Source organism: Ambystoma mexicanum, chromosome 2q (assembly GCF_040938575.1).
Source record: "Ambystoma mexicanum isolate Mex_15411 chromosome 2q, UKY_AmexF1_1, whole genome shotgun sequence".
In the NCBI taxonomy this organism is placed as follows: Eukaryota; Metazoa; Chordata; class Amphibia; order Caudata; family Ambystomatidae; genus Ambystoma; species Ambystoma mexicanum.
Window position 1 is genome coordinate 204,901,274 of NC_090924.1, and position 22,353 is coordinate 204,923,626.

Genomic DNA, 22,353 nt, shown 5'->3' on the forward strand with positions numbered 1-22,353 from the left:
AATTTGCATTTATATAGCGCTATGAACCCTCAGGTATCTGAGCAGTGCTTATTTATCAACCTCGGAAGGATGAAAGGCTGAGTTTGGCCCTGCCGGGATTCGAACCTGCAACGCAGGCTCTGCATGGATTTCAAAGCGAGTACTTTACTCGCTGTGCTATCTGACCGGCTATCTTTGCACCAACGTCAATGGTATTGAGGCTAATGGTGCCGACTGGTTTTGGTGGTAGCATCGACTTGGAGACGGACATACCCGATGAAGTCTCCTTGATGCCGTATTCACCAGGTGTAACCGGGACTGTCATGGCCTCCTGCTTCTAGTTCGGAACTGTACTCGCATCGGCCGACTTAACCATTTGGAGCATTTGCTCCGTTAGGACCTCCCACTCTGCCCTTGATGTATTTGAGCCACGGTGGGACTTATCCCGCTCCTCTGAGGAGTCTAAATCAGGTCTGCGTCATTTACAACGCTCCTTATTAGATGAGGAAGACCAGTGGCTTTTTTAGAGTAATCTATCAGCGCCTCTCCTCCTTTTCTGGGTTAAGGCTTCCCTTGAATCCAGACATCTTTGGAGTGTACATACTGGCAAGCACGTTGAATTGAAAATCAAAATTGAATGCAAATTTCTCTCACGAGAGTCGTTCCTAATGAGCAGCATGCTGAGCGCTCAGAAATAAGGAACTGAGGTATGGGGGCATAGTGTCTTAGATGTACAGCGACAGACATCACGTCCTTAGTCGACGAGCACCATGTCGAGTCAAGAGGGATGGTTGAGTCAAGTAGCACTACACAACCTGTTGAAAGGTTTTCAGAGCAGATGACGCTGGAATGGATATCTATCTGATGAAGAATAGGTGGGAGAAAGCAATCCACTGAATATAACATTAGAAGCAAGAGAAGTGTTTGAGGATCGTAATGGGACTACTCATACTATATGTCCAATGAAAGACTTAATATAGAGGGACTAAGGCTGTGAATTACACAGGAGGGAAGAGAGCTCACAATATATTACTAATAGGGAGGGGGGGGGTTATAAATTCTGCTATAGACGGTCCAACTCAACAGAGCTAACCCAACTCTATCTGATCACTGTTGGCGGGGGTGCGCCACCCCCGGTTCTCTATTTCACATGGCATGGACCTTCCCAAAGGCGGAGGCATACTGGAGGGAGGTGATTAAACACATCAAAGACATCACTGGACTCACTATACCTTGGGATGCGGGGATTGTTCTCCTAGGGGAACAGGGGGCGGGGCATTGCCAATCTCAGGTAACATACCTCACCTGTGTACGCACTTACTCCTCACAGCGAAAATCGCCATGGCCCGCCTGTGGAAACATGAGGAAGGACCCTCAATAGCATTATGGTGGTCCAAATGCTGGGACATTGCAGTGGCGGAAAAGGTGACCGCGATCCGAAACAATTTTCTCACCAAAACCATGAACATCTGGGATCCTTTCATGGACTTTGCAGCGAGATTTCCGTCTTTGTCCAGAAGGCCACCACTCACCAGATGGCTACAAAGCAGCCCCCTCTACTGACCAACCTATATTCCCCATTGCCACCCCATCTATAGCGGCTGACACATCCACCAAGCTCAAATAACATTTCGAGCAATGGAGGTCGTCCTAACGCCAACTAATTCCTTACCCTCCCTAAAAACTTGTGATGCTGAATGTTGCTGATACTGAACACAATGCTGTCGCTGATGTCTTATTGCTATGTATATTCTAATAAAATGTTATGGAAAAAAAAAAAAGAATCATAAACGTTGGATGAGGTTACCCTGGAAAAGGAAAGACTAACATAGTAATACAAGTACAGAGAAAGGAACACACAAACAATGAACAAGGGAAAATATATCAATCTAAGGTCGAAGGGACCTCCTTTTGAGAAGAATTATAAGACTAATAAAGTGTTTCAAGACCTGTATGAACTGATCAAAGTCGTCACAAGAGACTATTTGAAAATCAGCTATTGAACAGAGGTTTGCGAGAAGCAAAAGCTAGGGAGAAGAGTCATTTGCCCCCGTCTTTAGTTAAGATAGTGGTGGGGTCAATTAGACTTAATTTGGACAGTGGGCAGATTCACTGGCACAGACTGGAGACCGGTCATAGCTCTAACCTGCAAGACAAAGACATGTCCCCTCCCAAAGGGAAAAGTAAAATCAACATCATGGAATCCTTTGCAGCAGTCCAACCAAAGGAACAAAGGCAGGAAACCAAAGAGACTGAACCAACCCAACAAGCTTCTGAGGAACAGATCAAAGACGAACGGATACTCTAAGCAATATCAGAGCTCTGCTCCTTCATCGACACAAAGATAAAGGAAGTGAAAACAGACATGCATCTAATGCGCCAAGATATGGGCAACCTCACGGAACGTGTAACAACCACGGAATCAGAGCAGCGCAAGATGTTCACAGCGCTGAAAGACGTGGAGGAGCTAGAAAGGCACAATAAAATACTAGAAGAAAGGCCCGAGGATGCGGAAGGAAGATCCAGACGCAACAACGTCTGCCTACTCAGTGTTCCAGAAGGCCTTGAGGGACCCAACCCTACGAATTTCGTAGAAACCCTACTACAACAGGAAATAGGTGCCAGCCGACTCTCACAAGGGTTTGCCGTTGAACAGGGCCCTTCAGAAAAAAAAAACACCCAGCTCGCACCCTCGCCCAATTATAGCCAGGATCCTCAACTTCCAAGACAGGGAGACCATACTACGCCATTCACGTGATGGAGGCGCAATAAGCAGAGACAAGGCAAGGATTACAATATACCCAGACTACACCCCGACAGTCCAGAGAGCAAGAAACTCCTTCGTACCAGTCAAAGCCAGGCATCGCCAACTGAATCTTAAGTACATGTTGCTCTACCCGTCCAGGCTCAAGATCATACATAAGGGATGGGGCATCTTCCTAGAGACCCCGGCAGCGGCAAACATGTGGCTCAAACACAAACATGGCAGATGATGGTGAAACGGCTGCATGACCAAAACACTGACCCAGCGGAATCCTACTAGAAAGACCCGCCCGTGATAAGCAAACAATTTCGCCAATGCCCTTACCAGCAAAGACGGGAGGCATGTCACACCGCCTGACCTGAGCAGGATGATTCAACCCCGCGAAAGGACTGATGCAGGCCTGCTGTCTTTGTATCACAACCCGCCATGGACGGCTGGAGAGGCCAAGATCTGGTGGGGGCACCTGAGCGTTGCCCACAAGGCAAACTGCTGGGTGCAGTTGCTTGAGTTTATCAAGTTACTGTTTGAAACGTTTCTTAGTCTTCTCCACGACATACATACAGAAACCTGGACATTGCAACACAAAGATGGCAGCCAATATTAAGGTGCTGACATGGAATGTCAGGGGGGATGGGCTCCTATATGTGTAGGAACAGGATCAAATCATATCTGAGGAGAAAACATGTCTCCATTGCACTCCTGCAAGAAACACACCCAACAGCAGAAGACACTGCCAAAGTGTTCGAATGGTGGGGAGGTCAGAGCTGTGGTGCAGCTTACTCCAAATTTGCGCGCAGAGCATACACCTGGATTGATGGCGCAATACCATTCAAGCTACTATCAAAGGAGGTGGACACGGAGGGAAGGTACTTGATACAGAGAGGCAGTATTGAGCAACTGGAAATATGCATGGTCAACTCTTACCTCCCCAACATCGGCACCTCGTCGTACCGGACTAAGCTAAGTGCCAAATGTACACCCTATCGCAATGGTTTTTTCATATGGGGAGGGGATTTTAATAGCAAACGAGACTACATGCTAGACAGATCTAACCCCCACAACACTACCAACCACCCCTATCCATCTACCTAGACATCAATGTGGGCAGTGTAAAGGGATGGGATACAATATGGGAAGCACTAAAAGTGGTGGTCAGGGGGGGAATTCATTGCTAGTGCCGGAGGTATAAGGAAAATCCTGACGAACGAATTAGAAGCCGGGGAACAACAGATCACTCAGCTCGAAACCATTGCACCTAATACAAGGGAAGCAGGGGAGGAACTCTCCGCAATCAGAAATGATTGCCAAAATGTGTGGGACAGATTAACCAAGTTTGACTACATAACCAAGACCACCAGAGCACAGGTGGAGGGTGATAACCCAAGTAGACTCTTGTCATGGCTGTGCAAAAGGAAACACCCGAAACTCCCGATCACTGAAATTAAAGCCCCCCACTTGCGAGAATTACACATCGCAGTCGAAAGTCAATGAGGCCTTCAGGCAATTCTACTCCCTCTGTACAGCCATACAACAGTGATACCACAGAGGGACATCTTGGACACCCTGGAAGAGATAGGCCTGCCAACACTGAACGAAGCCCAGAGGGCCCACCCTAAACGAGGACCTATCAGCAGAGGACATAACCGAAGCAATCAAATCGCTGTCCACAAGTAAGAACCCGGCAGCGGTGTCTCTCCCCCCCGCCCCCCTGAGTTCTTTAAAGTGTATGATGCAGCCCTGGCCCCCACTCTCTTAGAAGTCTTTAGGGAATCATATGAGATGGGGACGCTACCAAAAAGAATGAGGGAGACGCTGGTAGTGCTGATTCCCAAACCTGAGAAACCCAGAGACGAATGTGGCTTGTATAGGCCACTAGCCATGCTCAATTATGATATAAAAATATTAACAACCAATTAGCCAAAAAGCTGTCAAAGGTCGTAGGTACATTAGTGCATGAAGACCAGAATGGGTTCATACCAAGCCGGAGCACAGCAGCGAATCTACAAAGATTGCAACACATAGTGGCACAAACAAACGACTCTCACAAATCATACGCAGTGGTATCCCTAGACGCCACAAAAGCCTTTGACTCCATATACTGGGAGTGGTTGCTACAGGTCCTGAGACAGTTCGGGTTGAGGGAAAATATATCAATCACCGGTGGCCAGATTTAAGACTGGGAGGACAGTGTCGGGACTATGGGACATCCAAAGAGGCACCAGACAGGGCTGCCCGCTATCACCAATGCTCTATATACTGGGCCTAGAACCACTAGCTATATATTTATGATGAAACCTTTTTTCGGTGCAGGCATCAGAATAGGGGGCGAATACCACAGTTTCATTATATGCAGACGATGTCCTGTTATACTTGAGACCCCTACCTTAATCTGCCAACAATCCTAGAGGTCCTAGAGAACTTTGCCGGGTGTCAGGGATCTCATTCAACAGGGAGAAGTCTTGTGTATTCCGGCTGGCTGGACTGGCTGAGCGAACTGAAACCGATCTCCCAGCGGTAGGAATCCAGTGGTAACTGCACACCTTCAGATACCTAGGAGTCAGTATCTGGCACAAACCCGAACAGATGCAATGGGGTAACACCCAGGTCGCGGTACATGGGCTCAGAAAATCGATGAAGTTCTGGTCAAAATTACCACTATCGGTGATGGGCAGAGCCGAAGTGGTTAATATGATACTGCTCCCAAGGTTCCTATACTTTTTCCACAACATACATTGCCTTATCCAAGCCTCCTTTTTTGGGTACTGGTAAAACTACTGGGGGAGCTACTATGGGGCAACACCAGACACAAGATATCCCTCGGCGTACTAACACTACCGTACAAAGCAGGTGGAATCAAACTCCCAGACCTCGAAAGGTACTTCCTGGCCACCCAACTAAGTCACGTGGCCGAGTGGCTAGCAGATGAGCACACCTCTGAAACCAGATTACTCAGGCAACCCATACCGCCAGCGAACCCAAAAGAAACATTGTGGGTCCAGGTGGGATGTCTAGGGGAAACCCCAATGCTAGTAGAACTGGACAGGAAAGTTTGGGCCAGGACCCTGAGACACACAGGAGGGGCACACCCTACTCCGCAGACATACCAATTGCAGCAGCAGTAAGTAAGGGGAAAGCAGACCTAGCCCTAATGAGAAAATGGGAGGGACACAGTATTTATACTTGGGGAGGGAAGGGGAGGGTGCCAAGTCACAATTGAAAGAATGGCCAGGCTAACCAGAGCAAGACCCACTGATAACACTACTATACAACTTAGGGGACGGATGGAAACCAGTGTCTAGGCTCTACGCTCAACTAGCGGACAGACAACCCCAAAAGCGAGGCCCTGAAAAAGTGGGAGGCGGACCTGGGAGAAGATATCATTGAAAAATTCAGTAAGAACGACACCCCACTGTTTCCCTGATGCAACTCAGAAAGAGCAGGGATGAAACACATGTTCTGGGGATGTCCAAAGATTCAAAACTTCTGGTCCAAAATAGAGCAGACCTGCAGAAGAGCAGGGGTGGCACAATACAAATGGTCCCCGAAAGAATGCCTTCTGGGCACATACCCAAGAATAAGCAAGCTGCGACACATAGTGAAACTCATGGACATGGTGTGTGTGTGTGTGTGTGTGTGCTAGCCAAAAGATCTATAGCCATGGCATGGAAATCTCCCAAGGGCACGCAATTCGACAGGTGGCACAGAGAACTGGAGCACTGGTCAGGGGCCGAAACAACGGTATGGGGATAAGGAGTGGACAAAGCAGGAGGAGAGGCAAGCCCAGCATACGAGGACTGGAAAGCCCTAATACGGAATATGTTCCACCCATAAGACGATAAACCCCCCCTGAGCTACCCCTGCCCACCGGAACACCAACAGACTAAAGACAAAACCCAACACCCAGCAGGGGAACCATCAGAACTATTAAATTTGGCACCCCTGGCCAATACATCACCCGGGAGTTTGAGGTCCAAAAGGTCAAACAAACTGGGCCACAAGCGCCAGCACATTTATGTGGCAACGAAGATTAGTTTAGTTTGTTTATTGTTCGTTTCCCTTTCTGTTCTCCCTCCCCTTTTATGTTAATCATTATTAGTTGTCTGTTTATTATGTAAATGTTGACAAATGATAAATGCCAATAAAAACATTTAAAATAAATAAATGATATAGTAAAAAAGGTTGCCTGGTCAGGGGGACCACAAAAATAAGTCTGTGATCCTAACAAAACCAAAAAGAAAAGTCTAGGGGTCCCATAAATGTGAAAGCAGAAATCCCAAAAATTGAAATCTACCCCAACAGATGCAGTACTGCAAGAATTGAATGATGCCATTTCCTTTTAGCACTTAACATCCGATTACTAGTAAAGATCTCAAGACAGAAGCGAGAGACTGCAAAGCAAACTATCATGACCCACTCCTACTGCTCTGCAGCCTGGTCACCCTTGGGCATTTGAGCCCACCCCCGGAACCAGACACTGCAGATGTGCTGTGTTCCTTTGAGCAGTTGGCAAACCGGTCTGCTTGCTTTCCACACTTCCTAAGGAAATCTTTCTTTTCCACTCTCCCCTCCCCAGCATATATACAGGCAGTTTATGGGATCCTTGCCTGATTTTTGGCAGTGGGCTCTTTAACACCACTACCTAGCTTCACTCACTTGTTTGTGGGCAGAGGGGTGGGGCTGCCCAATCTTCATGGCAACCAGTTCAAGGGTACTTCACTCCCTCACTGAAATCCAGTTTTACCTTACCTATCAAGTACACCACAGGGAAACATGTGTACGCTTTCCAGTAAAACAATGGCGTGCTGGTGGCAGTGGTAATTGAACCAATTTTTGGTGCAATACCATGCCCCTATACATTTGTACATCAATCTATACATTTTGTTACAATGGTGGCCTAAAAGGCTAAACCTTGTGTTGTTGCCCTGCCTGTATTATTCTGTGCTTGTTGGCCTTCCGCCTAGCCAGGGTTAAAAAGGAGCACATATGGTCATACATTCTTGCAGAATTCTTGCAAGAAGTCCAGGAAGTGCCATGTGCAAACCAAGTGGTTCCAATTGGGTGAGGGGGATGTAGACATCCCCAATACACATTCCATTCAGAGGGAGGTCACTGTTGCTGAGGGAGCTGGCCTTTTAGTACTGGGAAACCACCCACAATTTAAATTGTCCAGGTCCTTTTAGTGATGGGCTGAGGTTACCCCCCCTACCCAAGAATTCACATAGGAGGGCGATCTGGAGCCATTCTTCGGTCACCCATCGAAGCCAAGAATTGGCAAAACCATTGACCAAGCAATCTAGCACGGAGGTAAAGCTCTGCTCTTCAATGACAGGGGAGGCCTGTACCTGGAATGCCAGTCTCAGACTAAAGGTCCCAACTACTCTCGAGACCTATGGAGCATGGAATAGTTGCCAAGCCAGTATCTGGCCTGTATTCTCTGAGTGGGACTTCTCCATTGCACTGACGTAATCTATCCCTGGGGTTGAAAACTTCAAAAGGCATCCTTGTTAAGGGACTGCAGCCTCATTGCTCTGCTGGTGCTGTTATTTGTCCAAGAGGAGAGCCTTCCTGGATCCTGAGTGCATTGATCATAATTCCTCATGCCTGCTGACCCTGCGGAGGATCGTCAACTACTCACCACACCTGAAGAGGCCCTACAGATCTTCCAACATCAAGGGAATCTTAGTGTCCTTCCTGCAGCTTCAGCCAGGTCATGAGTCATTTCCCAAAGGTTGCTGAAAGAGGTCTGAAGTGCCAAATCGCCAGACCCAGCTATCAACATGTTCATCCAAACGCAACACCAGCCACCTCCAGACCTCCACTGACAGCACTAATGTTGTGAGTAATTGTCCCCAAAGGGGCCATCTTAGCTGGGGTGTTTTTCCTGAACTGAGTTAGAGGGGTCAGGGTGCATACCAGTTTTAAAAGCCCCTTTTCCCCATTCATTCCTACAGAGGCAAAGTCCTCTCTTGCAGCTATCTGGAATCAACGTTTGGTGGTCAAACCGGAGCCTTGCTATTCTGTATGGGTTCTGCTTGGGCGACAAGGGGAGGTAATGCTGCATTCCATACATGGGAAACCTAACAGAAATTGCCCTTACACAAGGACTTCCGATGCACCAAGCCCATTGTCCCCTACAGGAGAACTCTAACATTACAAAGTATAATTAAAGCAATCTAAACTGGGTTGCTTACCTTGAACATCAATGAACATTTGCTCCCAGGTTATGGTTCAAACTTGCAAAGCCTAGTACTGAAGTATTGGTGTGCCTTATAAACACCAAAACTCCCCTCCCAACACACTTCATCAATACTATTAATAACTGAAACACTCAATTCTAAAGTGTAACTTGTGTTCCAATTTCGCCACCAACTCTTTTACATAACTTGAAGTATTGCTTTACTTGACTTTTAGCAGCCTTTTCTTGACACCTGTGTTAAATAAGAAATATTTTTGTACTTACCTGTGTGATCATTGTTTGTTAAGCTTTTGTATTTGTTGACAGTACTTTAAAACAAACACCCAATCTAAGTCTCAGCAGAACTGCTCGTCCTCCTTACCAATGGAGTGAAGTTCAGACTGTTTTTAATGAAACATCTGAAGGCCCACTAAGGTTAGCATCCCAGAAGCCTACAGCAGATGTGGTCTGAAACACTGGACTGAACAGTGTGTGTTAAGAATGCAGAGAATATCAAGAGAAAGGGAAAAATTGGTTCCCTCGCACTAATCTCCATAATGAAATGTAGCAGTGCTATACAATCGATTACAAGGATAATGGGGAACTAGGTCCACCCCGGAGGGGTATCCTTTAGGACTAACTAGTGCCCCAAACACAATGAGTTATGAAAGTGAGTGACGCTTAAAAAATCAGGCATTCACAAAATCAGGTCAGGATCACAGTCCGTAAATATACAGGTGGACCCCACTGAAAGTAATGAAAGTTTAAAAAAAAAAAAAGGAAACTTTAAACGTCACAAACAGCAATATGTTGAGGAACTGCAGATGGAGACTAACGTACAGAACCCTGAAAGCTAGAGAATGAGGCATTTAACTGTCACTAATGCGGTCACTGAGCAGTCAGGTGCACAACGGGCCCTTGTTATTTAGCGAGTAGTGCTCCCAGTCACGACCGAAATACTTTGTTTTTATATCATTTAAAAAAAATGTATTTCAACAAAAACAGGGAAGTTCAGAAGCACATCCCTCCACTAAGCGCATGCAGAGATCATTGGCTATTTCTTGGAACTTTTGGCATCCAAGTGTCATAGGTTTGTGGCAATACTTTCTGGAACAATATCACGCTCCTCCACGCACATCAATGATAATCCATTTAAACTTTTTCTACAACAATGCTGCTGAGAACTTCGATATTATGTACGTAAACAATTTTAAGGGCTATCACTTAAAGATATGAAATTGAAGTTTAGACACAATGAAATGGGAAGAAGCACCAACTTAATAGGATAAAGCAGACCTAAGTACCTATTCTGGAAAAAGCACACAACAGATGGTATTTCTACATTTAGGAACCACGGGATGGCTTTAAGCTTTCAATTATTAATGCACCCATAATTGTTCAAACATATTTCAGACATTTGCTTATTCAGATTAACACTTGCTTATGCATACCTATCTTTTCTTTCAAACTTCCAGCAAGTACATTGATTCTTTCTCCAGGGAGTAGCTCAAGTTGTTCTGTACATTCCAGAAATTCACCCAACTCGAAGCTGCTAAGAGACCTGAAACAGTAAGTCAGATAAACTGTCACCTAAACACATACCCTACTTCTCAAGTTCATACTTACATCAGGATACTTCAGGATGTCAATGTAAAATACAAACGCACTTAACTGTTGAGTCATTCATACCAAACGCCATGTATCAAAAGCTAAACCCAACAGAAAAAATAACCATCACACGACAACAGCGCCCTCATTCCATACCTCCTTTTGACTCCGTATCCAGTGATTAATAAGAAACACAGTCTAAACACCGCCACTCCACCGCACTTCCTGACGATACTTTAATGAAAAGTAATGTTTACAATGGACAGATGAGGTTGCAGCGAAGGAGTCAAAGCAGTGGTGAAAAAGACGTGATATTAAAAAGGGGGATTCAGAAGTGGTAATAACAAAATCAAAGGTAAAATGGGGCGGGGGGGTTGGAACACCCTCTCATTTGATTTAAAAAAATCCTAAAAAAATATATTCAAATAAAAAAAACATTTTGGCTTATCAAACTATTTTCATTTTTGAGTCAAACACAAATGGGTAATGGGCAAGCTAGGCCGTTTAACCGATTGGTATAGTGAATGAACTTAAAATATTAGAACCTTACCAATGAAAAAAACTATTAAAAAAGAGTTAACAAATGACAGTTTACTTTACAATACATCAGAAATCTACATCTTCAAAGTACCAACATCCTATTGTTAGGAAGAATTTCTACAAGTCGAAAGGTGAGAGCTTGAAAATATCCACCCATAGCATATGAGATTGCTTTAAGTTGGAACCAACTTGCACACCACTGGGGGGCATTGAAAGACATCGATCAGTTAGAAAACAGACCGGAGGCCCTGTCGGATGTGAAGCAGAGATTAATTGATTGAGAACTAAATGCTTAGGAGAATTGAGGCTCTGGGCAAGCAGGACTACAACACATGTAAGCAACCTCCACCGGGAAGGTGATCAGGCAAGTAGGCTGCTAGCATGGCTGGAATGGAACAAGAGACGTAGGTCTCCTGTTTCGGTATGTAATCGGGCTGGCTTGACTGTTACCTGTCAGGCGGATATTAATGATGCGTTTGCAGAATTTTACAGCGCTTTGTACTCCAACACCTCTACCCACCGTGTGTTGGAGATGAAGGATACACAAGATCTGATTTGCCTGCACTAACAGGGGTAAAAAAATCCAAAAAAAAAATCAGCTACACTGGATACACCCATTACACTACAGCAGATAATGTGGATAAAATTAAAACTCCCTAATGGGAAAACCCGGGGTCCCAACGGATTGCCCGCAGAATTCTTTAAATCATACAGCCAGGAATTAGGTAATAAACTACTCAAGGTCTTCAGTCATGCCTTTGAAAAGGGGAGGTGGGGGGGCTTGAGAGATGCCTTTACAGTAACAATACATAAGGAAAGCAAGGCCCCCAAAGGATGTGGGCTAATGCCACCCTCTGTCCCTGCTTAATACGAACATACAAATATTTAGCGCACTACTGCCAGGTTGCAGCCGATTGTGCCATGGTTTGTACACCCAAATCAGGCAGACGTTAAGCCCGATAAAAACATCACACAACCGGAGATGCCTGCACCACGTTATAGCACAAACTCGAGACACACAAGCAATACGCAGTGCTCTTCTTGAATGTGGAAGAGGCATTTGAGTCAGTCAATTGGGAGTGGCTTTGGGCAGTGTTGGAAAAATGTATCTGGGACCAGAGATGAGACGGTAGATTCGATTGGTGTAAACGTCTGACCACAAGAGTTAAGATGGGTGAGCTGATCTCAGAGAAATTGGAACTGGCACTCTACATGATGTGCATTGTCCCTGATCTTATTTGCGCAAGTGTTGGAACCACTGGTGTGCATGCTGCAATGAGACATGTTGGAAGCAGGGATAGAGCTGGATGGGAAATTGTATGTCGTATCTCTATAGGCAGACGACTATATGTGAACGATTTGAGACGCATGCATCAATACTGTTGAAGATTTTGGATAACTTCGGGGCACTGACTGGTATTAGAACCAATGTGAATAAGTCTTGTACCTTCCCCTTGACAGGTCGGGCATGGGTGCCTGCTGAGGACTTACCTAGTTTTCAATTAATGGGCATCAAAATTAGATGATTTTCAGGACATACCGGGACAATACGTTCAAGGCCATCAAGGAGTCGAGGCTTGGCCGAATTCTGGTTGAAACTACCTTTGTCTCCGATGGGAAGGATTGCATTGATGAAAAAATGTCTACTTCCCAGGTTGCTATATTTTTTAATATACCGGATGGTATTCCCAAAGGGATGTTCAAGAGATTAAACTCTACAATAAGAGAATTACTGTGGGAAAAGGGTCGCAGACAAGTTGCCTTGTCGACACTAAAGGAACCTTATGATGCAGGAAGCTGCAGGTGCCGGATTTTGAGTGCGATTACCTGGCAGCACAATTGCAGTACGTGGCCTAGTGGCTGGCCGAGCAGGCAACTTCTTGAATTGAATGCAGACTCCTAGTGACCTTGGTGGCACTGTACACTCAACTTAATCGTATGGGTATATGACAAGGGAAACATAGGGGTACAATTAATAGACTTGGGCAGGCATACATAGGAACGTGCATGTAGGACGGGGTGTCGTACCCCTACTGTCCCAATTGTCCTTTGAGCATGTATACCAACTGTATGGATACCTAATGTGGGAGGGGCCTAGGAAAGTGGGAGGCAAAGGGTCTGGAGATGGTGGGGCCTATTCAGACCTTTGTGAGGACTTGGGGCTACAAAAAGGACAACCTTTAGGGCCTGTAATGGTCGATTTTCTGGGTAATCGCAGGCAATGACAACTTTAGACAATGCACTGACCTGTAGTAAAATAGACTATATATTGCTCAAGTTAGAGGCTTGGTGCCTTATAAGTAGTTTCTCTATACAGAATAGAAGTGTGTGATCATCATTCCCTAGCATTAGCTCTCAAAGAATCCTTCTTGGGGCAGGAGATTGGGTTTCCCCCAGTGGGAATGTGCCATTGGCTATTGCCGGCCATGCAAGATGCAGTAGCAAGTTGGCACAAGTTATGCCTTTGGCATATGGTGGCATTCTCCCCAGCTATCTATGAGGCTGAGCCCTGAGGTGTATGAATTGTGCTCCTTTATCCATCATGGAAAACAAACGCTTGAAGAATCTCTCGGGGCTAACTTTTTAAAAAATCTTTTGTTTGTGGTTAAATAACCTTTACAAAAATATCCCCATCAATAAACAAAGCCAACTTGACCAAATTAACAATGTTAAAAAATCAATATAAACATTTATCAAATTTACAAATAAACCACTTAATCAAGTAAACTTGTAAATTAAGAACATTACATGGTGAATTGATCACAAACTCATACTTCGAATAATAAAACTATGTTTTGTTAAAGAAAAATAAAAAACACAAGAAGTGTTATTTCAAATTATAAAACTGTGGTCTCCAGTACAATATTAATAAAATGACGACCTTTCAGGTTCAAAGAGTTAAAAAAGGAGGGTACAGCAAGAGTTTCCAAAGTGTTGCACCCGCTCAAGTACCTATGCCATATTTGCTGCTAATTAGCCCATTGATGGTTAGGATACATTTTTTGCCAAATAACATTCTCGTTTCCTGTTCAATTCTTTGCAAAAGGAAAATAAATGTCTTGTTGACTCAACAGAATCATCTAGATGACAAAATCAACAAACCAAGTCCTTATGGTCAATCCTTATGGCTACCTTTTTCTACGCATAACCTACCAGTCTGAGTGGAAACAAGGAAGCAAAGCATTGAATTTATGTGTTGCTTGCACCCAGTTTATTACTGGGTTCGCCTACTGGTGAACCACTCCTTTTTAAAATATAAAGAAGCTGTGAGGGATGTTTTATCCCAGGTAGGCAGGATATCTCTACCATTGTTTAACCATCTAAAGAAAAGACTTGTGTGCCTTAGGCATAAGTGAACTCTAGACCGCCAACTTGGAGTGACTAATGCAGCCAAAACTGAAGTCAAGGCTGCATCTTTACTTAAGCTAGAAAGCTAAATCAGTATCAAGGCAGAAGGCACTGCAATTTGATGCATTACTGGAACTTGAAGCAGAATCTGGTCTATAAGGACTATCAAGACTTTGTTAACCCTAAATCTGAAAGATTATATTTAAAGTACTGCATAGGGAACTTGCCGATTAACAGCTTGCTCAATAAGTGAAATAATGTGGTCTCAATAGGATGTCCGCTATGCGGTAGTGCCAGTGAGACCATGGTTCATTTCATTTTGATATCTCTGGTTACTTTGTCAGGTAGAAATGTTACTTGAAGCTGCTATATTAAGGGCTCATGAAGCTCGAGGCAGCCTCGTCAATATGAAATAATTCTTGCCATGTTCTAGCAGTATACTCCACATGCAAATATCTCACCTGGACATGGAGATGGAGATTAACGCAGAAAAGGTTAAGATGAGGGTGCCTCTAGATTCTAATCTGGTGATTGGGTGGTGCCCCCATCTAGGTGGCTATAGGATGTTTAAAGGTGTTGTATTTTTCTATTCATGCTTTTATAAAGATATGCGATTAAAAAAAATGTCATTGATTTTATCAATATTCGCATGTTTTTGTACTTGAATGTGGTTTTAACTTCCCATCAAAAAGTCAGGATAGAAACAAAAACAGAGCAAAAAGAATGGTGTTCCAAACGTTGCAAAAAGAAAATCTTTCCTAACAGGATGGCCAAATATTCTGCCCAGCAAAACACAATGGGGGCTCAGCTGTGGACTGGAACTAGACTGTCCCAGACCCCACATCCAGCCACACACACAGACTCCGATTTTGCCCAGGAAAGTAGGAGCTTTGCCTTGGAAAGCGCTTTCCCTAAATCACAATTCCATACCTGGAAAGGCAGAAAGGTGGCCTAAGCGCGCGCGCACACACAAATCTTGTGTCATTGCCATTTTAGAGTAAATGCTGCTCTTTATGGCATTATGTGGTAAAATGCAAAAGTGGATGTGTACAAATCCAGCTATCTACCTTCAACGCCAGATAACTTATCCTTTATTAACCTCTTAAGTGCTATGGGCGAGGTATCTCTTCCTTGGGATTACCTCCCTGTTGCCAAGGACGAGATACCTCGTCCTTTTAGGCACTCTTTTGTGCAATCCCTGCAAAGCATTGATCGCACAAAACTGTAATCCAACCCCCGGGTTATGTGAGGGGGAGGTCCCTCCTCATTGCCCGGGGGCTGGATTGCCTTCAGTTTCACGCCGGCGTGCGTAACGCACGCCGACATGAAACTGAAAGTATTTTCACCACAGCAGCCATTTTCGGCTGCCGTGGTGGAAACGCAAGGCGAGTGTCCACCTTGCTCTGCCTCAATCTCCGGCTGTATTTCAAGCTGGAGATCAAGGCAGGTGTCGTTGGAAAGGGGAGATTCTTCCCCTTTCCAACGACACCTTTTGTGAAACCATTGCTGGTCACGGATTGGATGCAGAACGCTCGATCCGTGGCCAGCAATACCACTGGACCACCAGGGATCAGTTTTGAATGCGGGGGGAGGGGGACTGCTTACTAGGTAAGCGGACCCCTCAATCCCCCTGCCCCCAAAGCAGGGGGCCACAGGTATGGCGACCTCTGGGGGCAGATGGGTGATCTGCCCCCAGGAGTGGGGAAATGTGAAAAGAAAAAAAAAAAAATATATATATATATATATATACACACATACACAAAATGGGGGGGGGTTTTGGGGACCACTAGCCACCACAGATTTTTTTTTAGGACATGAAAGGGTGGTGGCCCTCTCCCACCCACCCCAAGTGGAAAGGAGGACACCCCTTGTAGCCCTCCCTGGAGGCAGATTTCTGCCCCCAGGGAGTAGTACATGAGGTGGCCCCCCATCCAATTGGGGGCAGGGGGGAAGAAGAGGGCCACCAGAATGTTTGGGCAGGCCCTCCAAAGGATGGGGCCTGCAGGAGAGGGCCCCCCTGGGGCAGATGGGTGACCATCTTCCCCCATCTGCCCCCGGGGAATGGGCCCAAATGAGAACACAAAAAAGGAAACACCATGGATGGTTTAGGGGGAGTGCACCACCACTAGACCACCAGGGAATTGTTTTTATGGAAAGGGGGTGCCCCTTCCTCCCCCTCACCCAAAATGGACAGGGGGCCATGTCATGCAGCCCTCCCTGGGGGCATTTATCTGCTCCTTAGAAGGGGCATCTGACCCCAGGGAGGGCTGCATGAGATGGCCCCCCCCTTGCATTTGGTGTGGGGGAGGGCCACCCCCTTTAAATTACAAAATTCCCTGGCGGTCTAGGGTGTCCCTCAGCCCCCCCTAAAGTGCAGCCTGCCATTTTAAATTTATTTCTTTGTTTACCAAACTTGCCTTGGCGCGGATGGGCACATTGGTGTGGCAATCTGCCCCCAGGGTGCCCAAACCTTACAGCCCTACCCACTTAGAGACCTGTCCCGCATTTGTTTGGTGGCCCTCGCCCCCACCCCAAATGGAGGGGGGGGGGGTGTACCTCAAGCAGCCGTTCGTAGGAGGCCCAGGGAGGCCTGCATGAGGTGCCCCCCCCCCACCCATTTGGGGTGATCTGGGAGAGGGCCACCACAAAATGTCGGACAGGCCCCCCAATGGGTGGAGCAGCAGGTGTTTGGCACTCTGGGGGCAGAATGGCACAATTGTGCCCATCTGTGCCAAGGGGAGTTGGGTAAACAAAGCAAAAAAGTGAAAATGGTAGATAGCATTTTAGGGGGATGTGGGGAACCCCAAAGCACCAGGGAATTTGATAATGGGAAGGGGTGGTGGTCCTCCCCCCTCCCCCAACCACAATGGAGTGGGGCCATGTCATGCAGCCCTCCCTGGGGGCAGATACCTGCTCCTAGGAAGGGACACCTGACCCCAGGGAGGAGTGCATGACAGCCCCCCACTTATCTGCCTCCAAGGAGGGCTACATGAGATGGCCCGTCCCCCCATTTGTGGTGGGGGTGGAGAGGTGCACCCCCCTTTACATTACAAAATTCCCTGGCGGTTTAAGGTGTCCCTCAGCCCCCCCTAAAGTGCAGCCTACCATTTTCAATGTCTTTGTTTACCAAACTTCCCTTGGTGCAGATGGGCACATTGGTGTGCCAATCTGCCCCCCGGGTGCCCAAACCTTACTGTGCCACCCACTGGGGGGCCTGCCCTATGCTTTTTGGTAGCCCTCTCCCTCCCACCCCAAATGGAGGGGGAGAGCACCTCATGCAGCCGTTGGTAGGAGCCCCAGGGAGGCCTGCACGAGTTGCCCTCCCATCCATTTGGGGTGGGGGCGAGAGAGCCCCACCAAAAAACGTGGGACAGGCCCCCCAGTGGGTGGGGTAGTAAGGTTTGGGTGTCCTGGGGACAGAATGGCACACTATTGTGCCCATATGCGCCAAGGGGAGTTGGGTAAACAAACCAAAAAAGTGAAAATGGTAGATAGCATTTTAGGGGGGGATGTGGGGCACCCCAAAGCGCCGGGGGATTTTGTAATGGAAGGGGTGGTGGCCCTCTTCCCCCCCCCCCCCCAAAATGGAGGGGGCGCCATCTCATGCACCAGCTTTTAATTTGTAACATGGCAGTAAAGAAAAGCAGGGTAAGGAGCCCGGGTACCTGTCCATTACACTCCCCGGCGCTAGTAAATGAAACCACGTCAGGCTCCGAAGACTGTCCTGAAGAAAGTGGGTAAATAACTTGTAAACCACTGAAACCGGTAGACTAGAAAACTGTAAGAAGGGTAAGGGTAATACCCAATTGAGACAGGTTTTTTGCTTCATCTCCGGCTAGGTCCCCCTGTGGTCTATAGGGGCTGACCCCAGAGAGGGTCAACTATTTTTGGTCTTCACAACACTGACAGAATTGTCATATAGAACAACCAAGGTGTTCCTTTTTTAGGAACCAAAGTATAATACTCTTTGTTACACTTCACAACGTATTGGAACACATGCAGTTGGGTCTATAGGTCATTAAAAATTGGGTTATTGCCGCTAATGGACTTACTGAATGTGCGTTTTTTAAACTGCCTGTTTCGTCCAACACTGTAGAAATAAACTAATGTGTATGATGATTTTTGGCAGGAGTCTGACCCAGAGTACTCCATTGAGTTGCAGAATACCAGGATTGTGTTTTTCTGCATTCCTCAGATAAGCGGCACACCAGCGATACTTAGTATTAGAGGGACATAGGCAGCTGCAGATAGATCTTCACGCTATCCTTGTGTCCTCTTTGTATGCAACTCAAGCACTGGGCCACCTCCTGTCTTTACGTTCTTGAAACGTGTGTGATAACTGTTGCAAGTGTCAATTCTTGGTGTGTTGTTCCCCCTTTTTGTGCTAACATATTACCAGTCGGGATCAACCCTGTATAATTTTAAGGCACCCTCTTCCTATTTCTGTCCGGAACAGTTGAACCATCTGTCTGACACTGGCGAGAATGTGCTCCGGTGGAGGGTCGGGGAAGTTTCTCCTTCCTGTGTGCACAGGACTGTTCTGATGAACTGGAGCCTTTGCGTTGGTGTCGTGAGAGACATCTGAAAGTTCAGGGAGTAGCCCAGACTGTGCAGCAGCAAGAAAGTGATTTCAAGATGAGATTAAACTCGCTTCGCTGACTTTCCTCGTATCTGCCAAAAGTCCAGGTATAGAAACGCATAAACGCCGGATCTGCCACGGTGAGCAGACACTACTGCCATTAGCTTTGTAAAGACCCTGGGTGCAGAGGGCAACCCAAAGGGAAGCACTTTGAACTGCCATTGCTCATCTGCTAGGAGGAATCTCAAGAATTTCCTGTGCTTCTGATGGATAGGCATGTGGAAGTATGCATCTTGGAAATCCGACGCTAGCCAGTTCTGAAACTGAAGAGCGTGGAGAATCTCTCTCAACGTCACGATTTTGAATTGGTCTTTCCTCTGGGATGTTGAAGTCCCTGAGGTCCAAAATGGGACTAAGTTTTCTCCCTTTCGTGGGCACCAGGAAATACTGGGAATACCAACCTGATGCCTCCTCCATAGCACTCTCAAGAACAGGGCTCTCAGGTTCTTCCTGGCCCTCCTGTTACGGATGTAGAGGAGGTGTGATCTGTCTGGAAGTCTCCTTAGAAAGGGGAGACAGTACCCCTATTGGACGAGCTGCAAGGCGCAGGCATCAGAGGTAATCTCCTGCCACTGGGGCCAGTGGTTACCAATTCTTCCTCCAACTGGGGAAACATGGGGGCAGAACTCAAAGCGGCTTGGATGGCGGAGCCGCTGTTGGGATGCAAGTGCAATGTCCCAGGCAGGCGCAGAGATTTAGACTGCGCAAAACCTTATTAGCAGGAGGCCTAGTGCTATTAGTTCTCTTTGGGCATGGCAGAATGCACATATATCCATTTGTAGTTAGCTTCGACACATCAGAAACACCATATAGAGACACAAAGAGCAATAACGTGTTCATGATGCAGAGGTTAAAAATAAGAGTGATGTAGTTTGCATTTAGCAGTAGCATACAGTGTTCTGTTTTAAGCGATGTGCTAGCAGTTAGTGGACATAAGTAGGCGTACGAGATTGGAGTCAGAAGTGTTGTGGTAAAGGCGAGGTCCAGACGCTAAGGTAGCAGGAGTTCTGCCAAGTCGGATTTTAGAGCCAGTTACAGGATGCATTTTGTGAAGGTATGAGAAACAGAACTATACGTGGAGCTGCGGCTCTGTTCAGTTGATCCCGAGACAAGTCCCCTTTCCTTCACACATAGAGATGTTGTGCTGCCAAGATTACAGTCAGCCGTGCTGTGCCGATAACAGTTAATTGAATCCAGCTGCAGAGCTCGGAGGAGCTGGAAAAGGAATGTTGGGTCCATGGAGGAAGTGTAGGAATGCGCCTTTTGTAGGTTGTATTCATGTGAGCAGGGCATGCGGTTATGGGATGCTAAGAGGCCTGGTCATGATTTAGAGCACTACTGCCCTCCCCCAAAGATCGGGGATGCTATTTGAACTGCAGCCGTTGAGCTCAAGCGATCAATACATACGTGAAATTCAAACAGACTGGTGCCCCGATCACGTCATTCATTGGCACTTGTGTTCCAGAGAGATAAGCAAGGGCTTTTGGGACAGGAGGAGCAGAGGTGATGCCAGTACATTTAACTACATGGGCAGGGAGCAGTTTGTGGGTGCCACAGTCTCTGGTATAATGAGGAAGCCCATTATTATTATTATTTTGCATTTATATAGCGCTACGAACCCTCAGGTATACGAGCGCTGCTTATTACCCACGGTGTGTGGTGCTCATTTATTGACCTCGGAAGGATGAAAGGCTGAGTTTGGCCCTGCCGGGATTCGAACCTGCGTTAGCAAGCTCTGCACGGATGTCAAAGCGAGCGCTCTACTCGCTGTGCCACTTGACCGGCAATTGTATTATCAAAGCAGTGTTGACCTCGCTATTCATACTTTGATCAGGGGGGGGCATACATCAGGTGATGGTCAAGAACATTTACTTGTTAAAGAAATACATTATGGCAACAATGTACCTGGTAGTCTATCTACTCTTGAGTTTTGTAGTGATGTAGTAGATCATGTGCTTAGGGGAATGTGTTTTAGATGTGACCAATAGGGTAATGAAATAAAGGGGATAGTTAGAACTGTATATAAGTGTTAACCAATGGGGAGTACGGGATCATGTTATAATCTTTATTGTGTACAATTTTGTTAATTTGCAGTTTGGCCACAAAAGATGCAACTCCTTTGGTGGGACGAGCTCCATGTTGGTTTGCTTCTACGGATGCCACCTGATACTTTTTTGAATGTAATAAAACTTTGATCTCCTTTCAAACGGTGCATCGATTATTTGCCAAATTTGGGATTGTTTTTAATCATTCAGGTTTTGGGTCATGCACCCTACACCGCCCCAGTTGCTGCTGCACTGTGCTGGCCCATAGAGGCACCTCTGCCCCTGCCTGGGTTGCTGGAGCAGTGCATTCCTTCCAAAGTTCCCCCACCCTATGGATGTGAAACTGGAGGAAGGTTTAGCCCGTTGTTGCACAATTAGGCCCAGAGACTTTGCAGCTAGCTTTGAGTCCCTAAATATATCCAGGGACTTAATCAGCACTAGGGGCGCCTGTCTCCTCAGAACTTCAGCTCATCCCATAGATCTTCCAATGCAGTCGATAACGTCCACCCATTTTAAAGACTAGCGGGCCACCTCTTTCTCATTATTCACAAGAATCCATCCTGCATTTCTCCTTCAGGAATATGTTCCGGCGTGTCCACGATGATCTTTCAAAGACCAAAAGTGGATTTTGCAAACACACAGGAAGCAATTATAGCCTTTAAGGCTACAATGCCTGATGCAGGGCGTCAGTCTTTTTACCCTCCCCATCAGTACAGATATTGGATGTGGCTGTGGTGGGTCTAGTATTGACCGTGGCAGGCCCTCTGGAGTCGGATGGATCTCCCTCCATTCCCGCTTATTTAATTTACTTCAGAATTCACAGGACGGGTTGAACAAGGCTTTTGCTGCAAGGCGGCAACAGGGTCAGCAATGGCAATGTTGAAGGGTAAGGCCCTCTCTGCCGGGGGGCCCTTGATCAAGAATGTCAGTGAGTACATAGTGTGACGGGTTAGGCGGAGTGCCAAAACTCAGGGCATCTACCACCCTCATACTGTGGTGCGGTACTGGGCATTTGCATGTCCATAGGCATGGACTTGAAGAATTTTGAAGTCAGGAGAAGTTTCCAAGCCACTGGCAGCCTGTCTGCTAAGGCGAGTAAATTGGCCTGCAGAGAGAAAAAAAATCAATGCCACCAGAGCCTCCACTTGCTGGCTCGAGACCAAAAGTTACTTGTCAACGTAGAACAGTCTCGAAAAATGCTGGTCATGTCTGCGGGACATACAAACGGAACTGCGCCTGTTGGCCCAGTAATGGC

At 46.5% G+C, this 22,353-nt stretch overlaps 1 protein-coding gene across 1 annotated transcript in view; it reads right to left on the bottom strand.

Moving 5' to 3' along the window:
- SMG1 (SMG1 nonsense mediated mRNA decay associated PI3K related kinase) overlaps nt 1-22,353 on the bottom strand; it is a 2,768,248-nt gene that overhangs the window by 2,072,998 nt on the left and 672,897 nt on the right. The window contains exon 26 of the mRNA XM_069647131.1: nt 10,370-10,479. Within this exon, the coding sequence (XP_069503232.1) occupies nt 10,370-10,479 (110 nt within the window). The remainder of the gene's footprint in view (nt 1-10,369; nt 10,480-22,353) is intronic.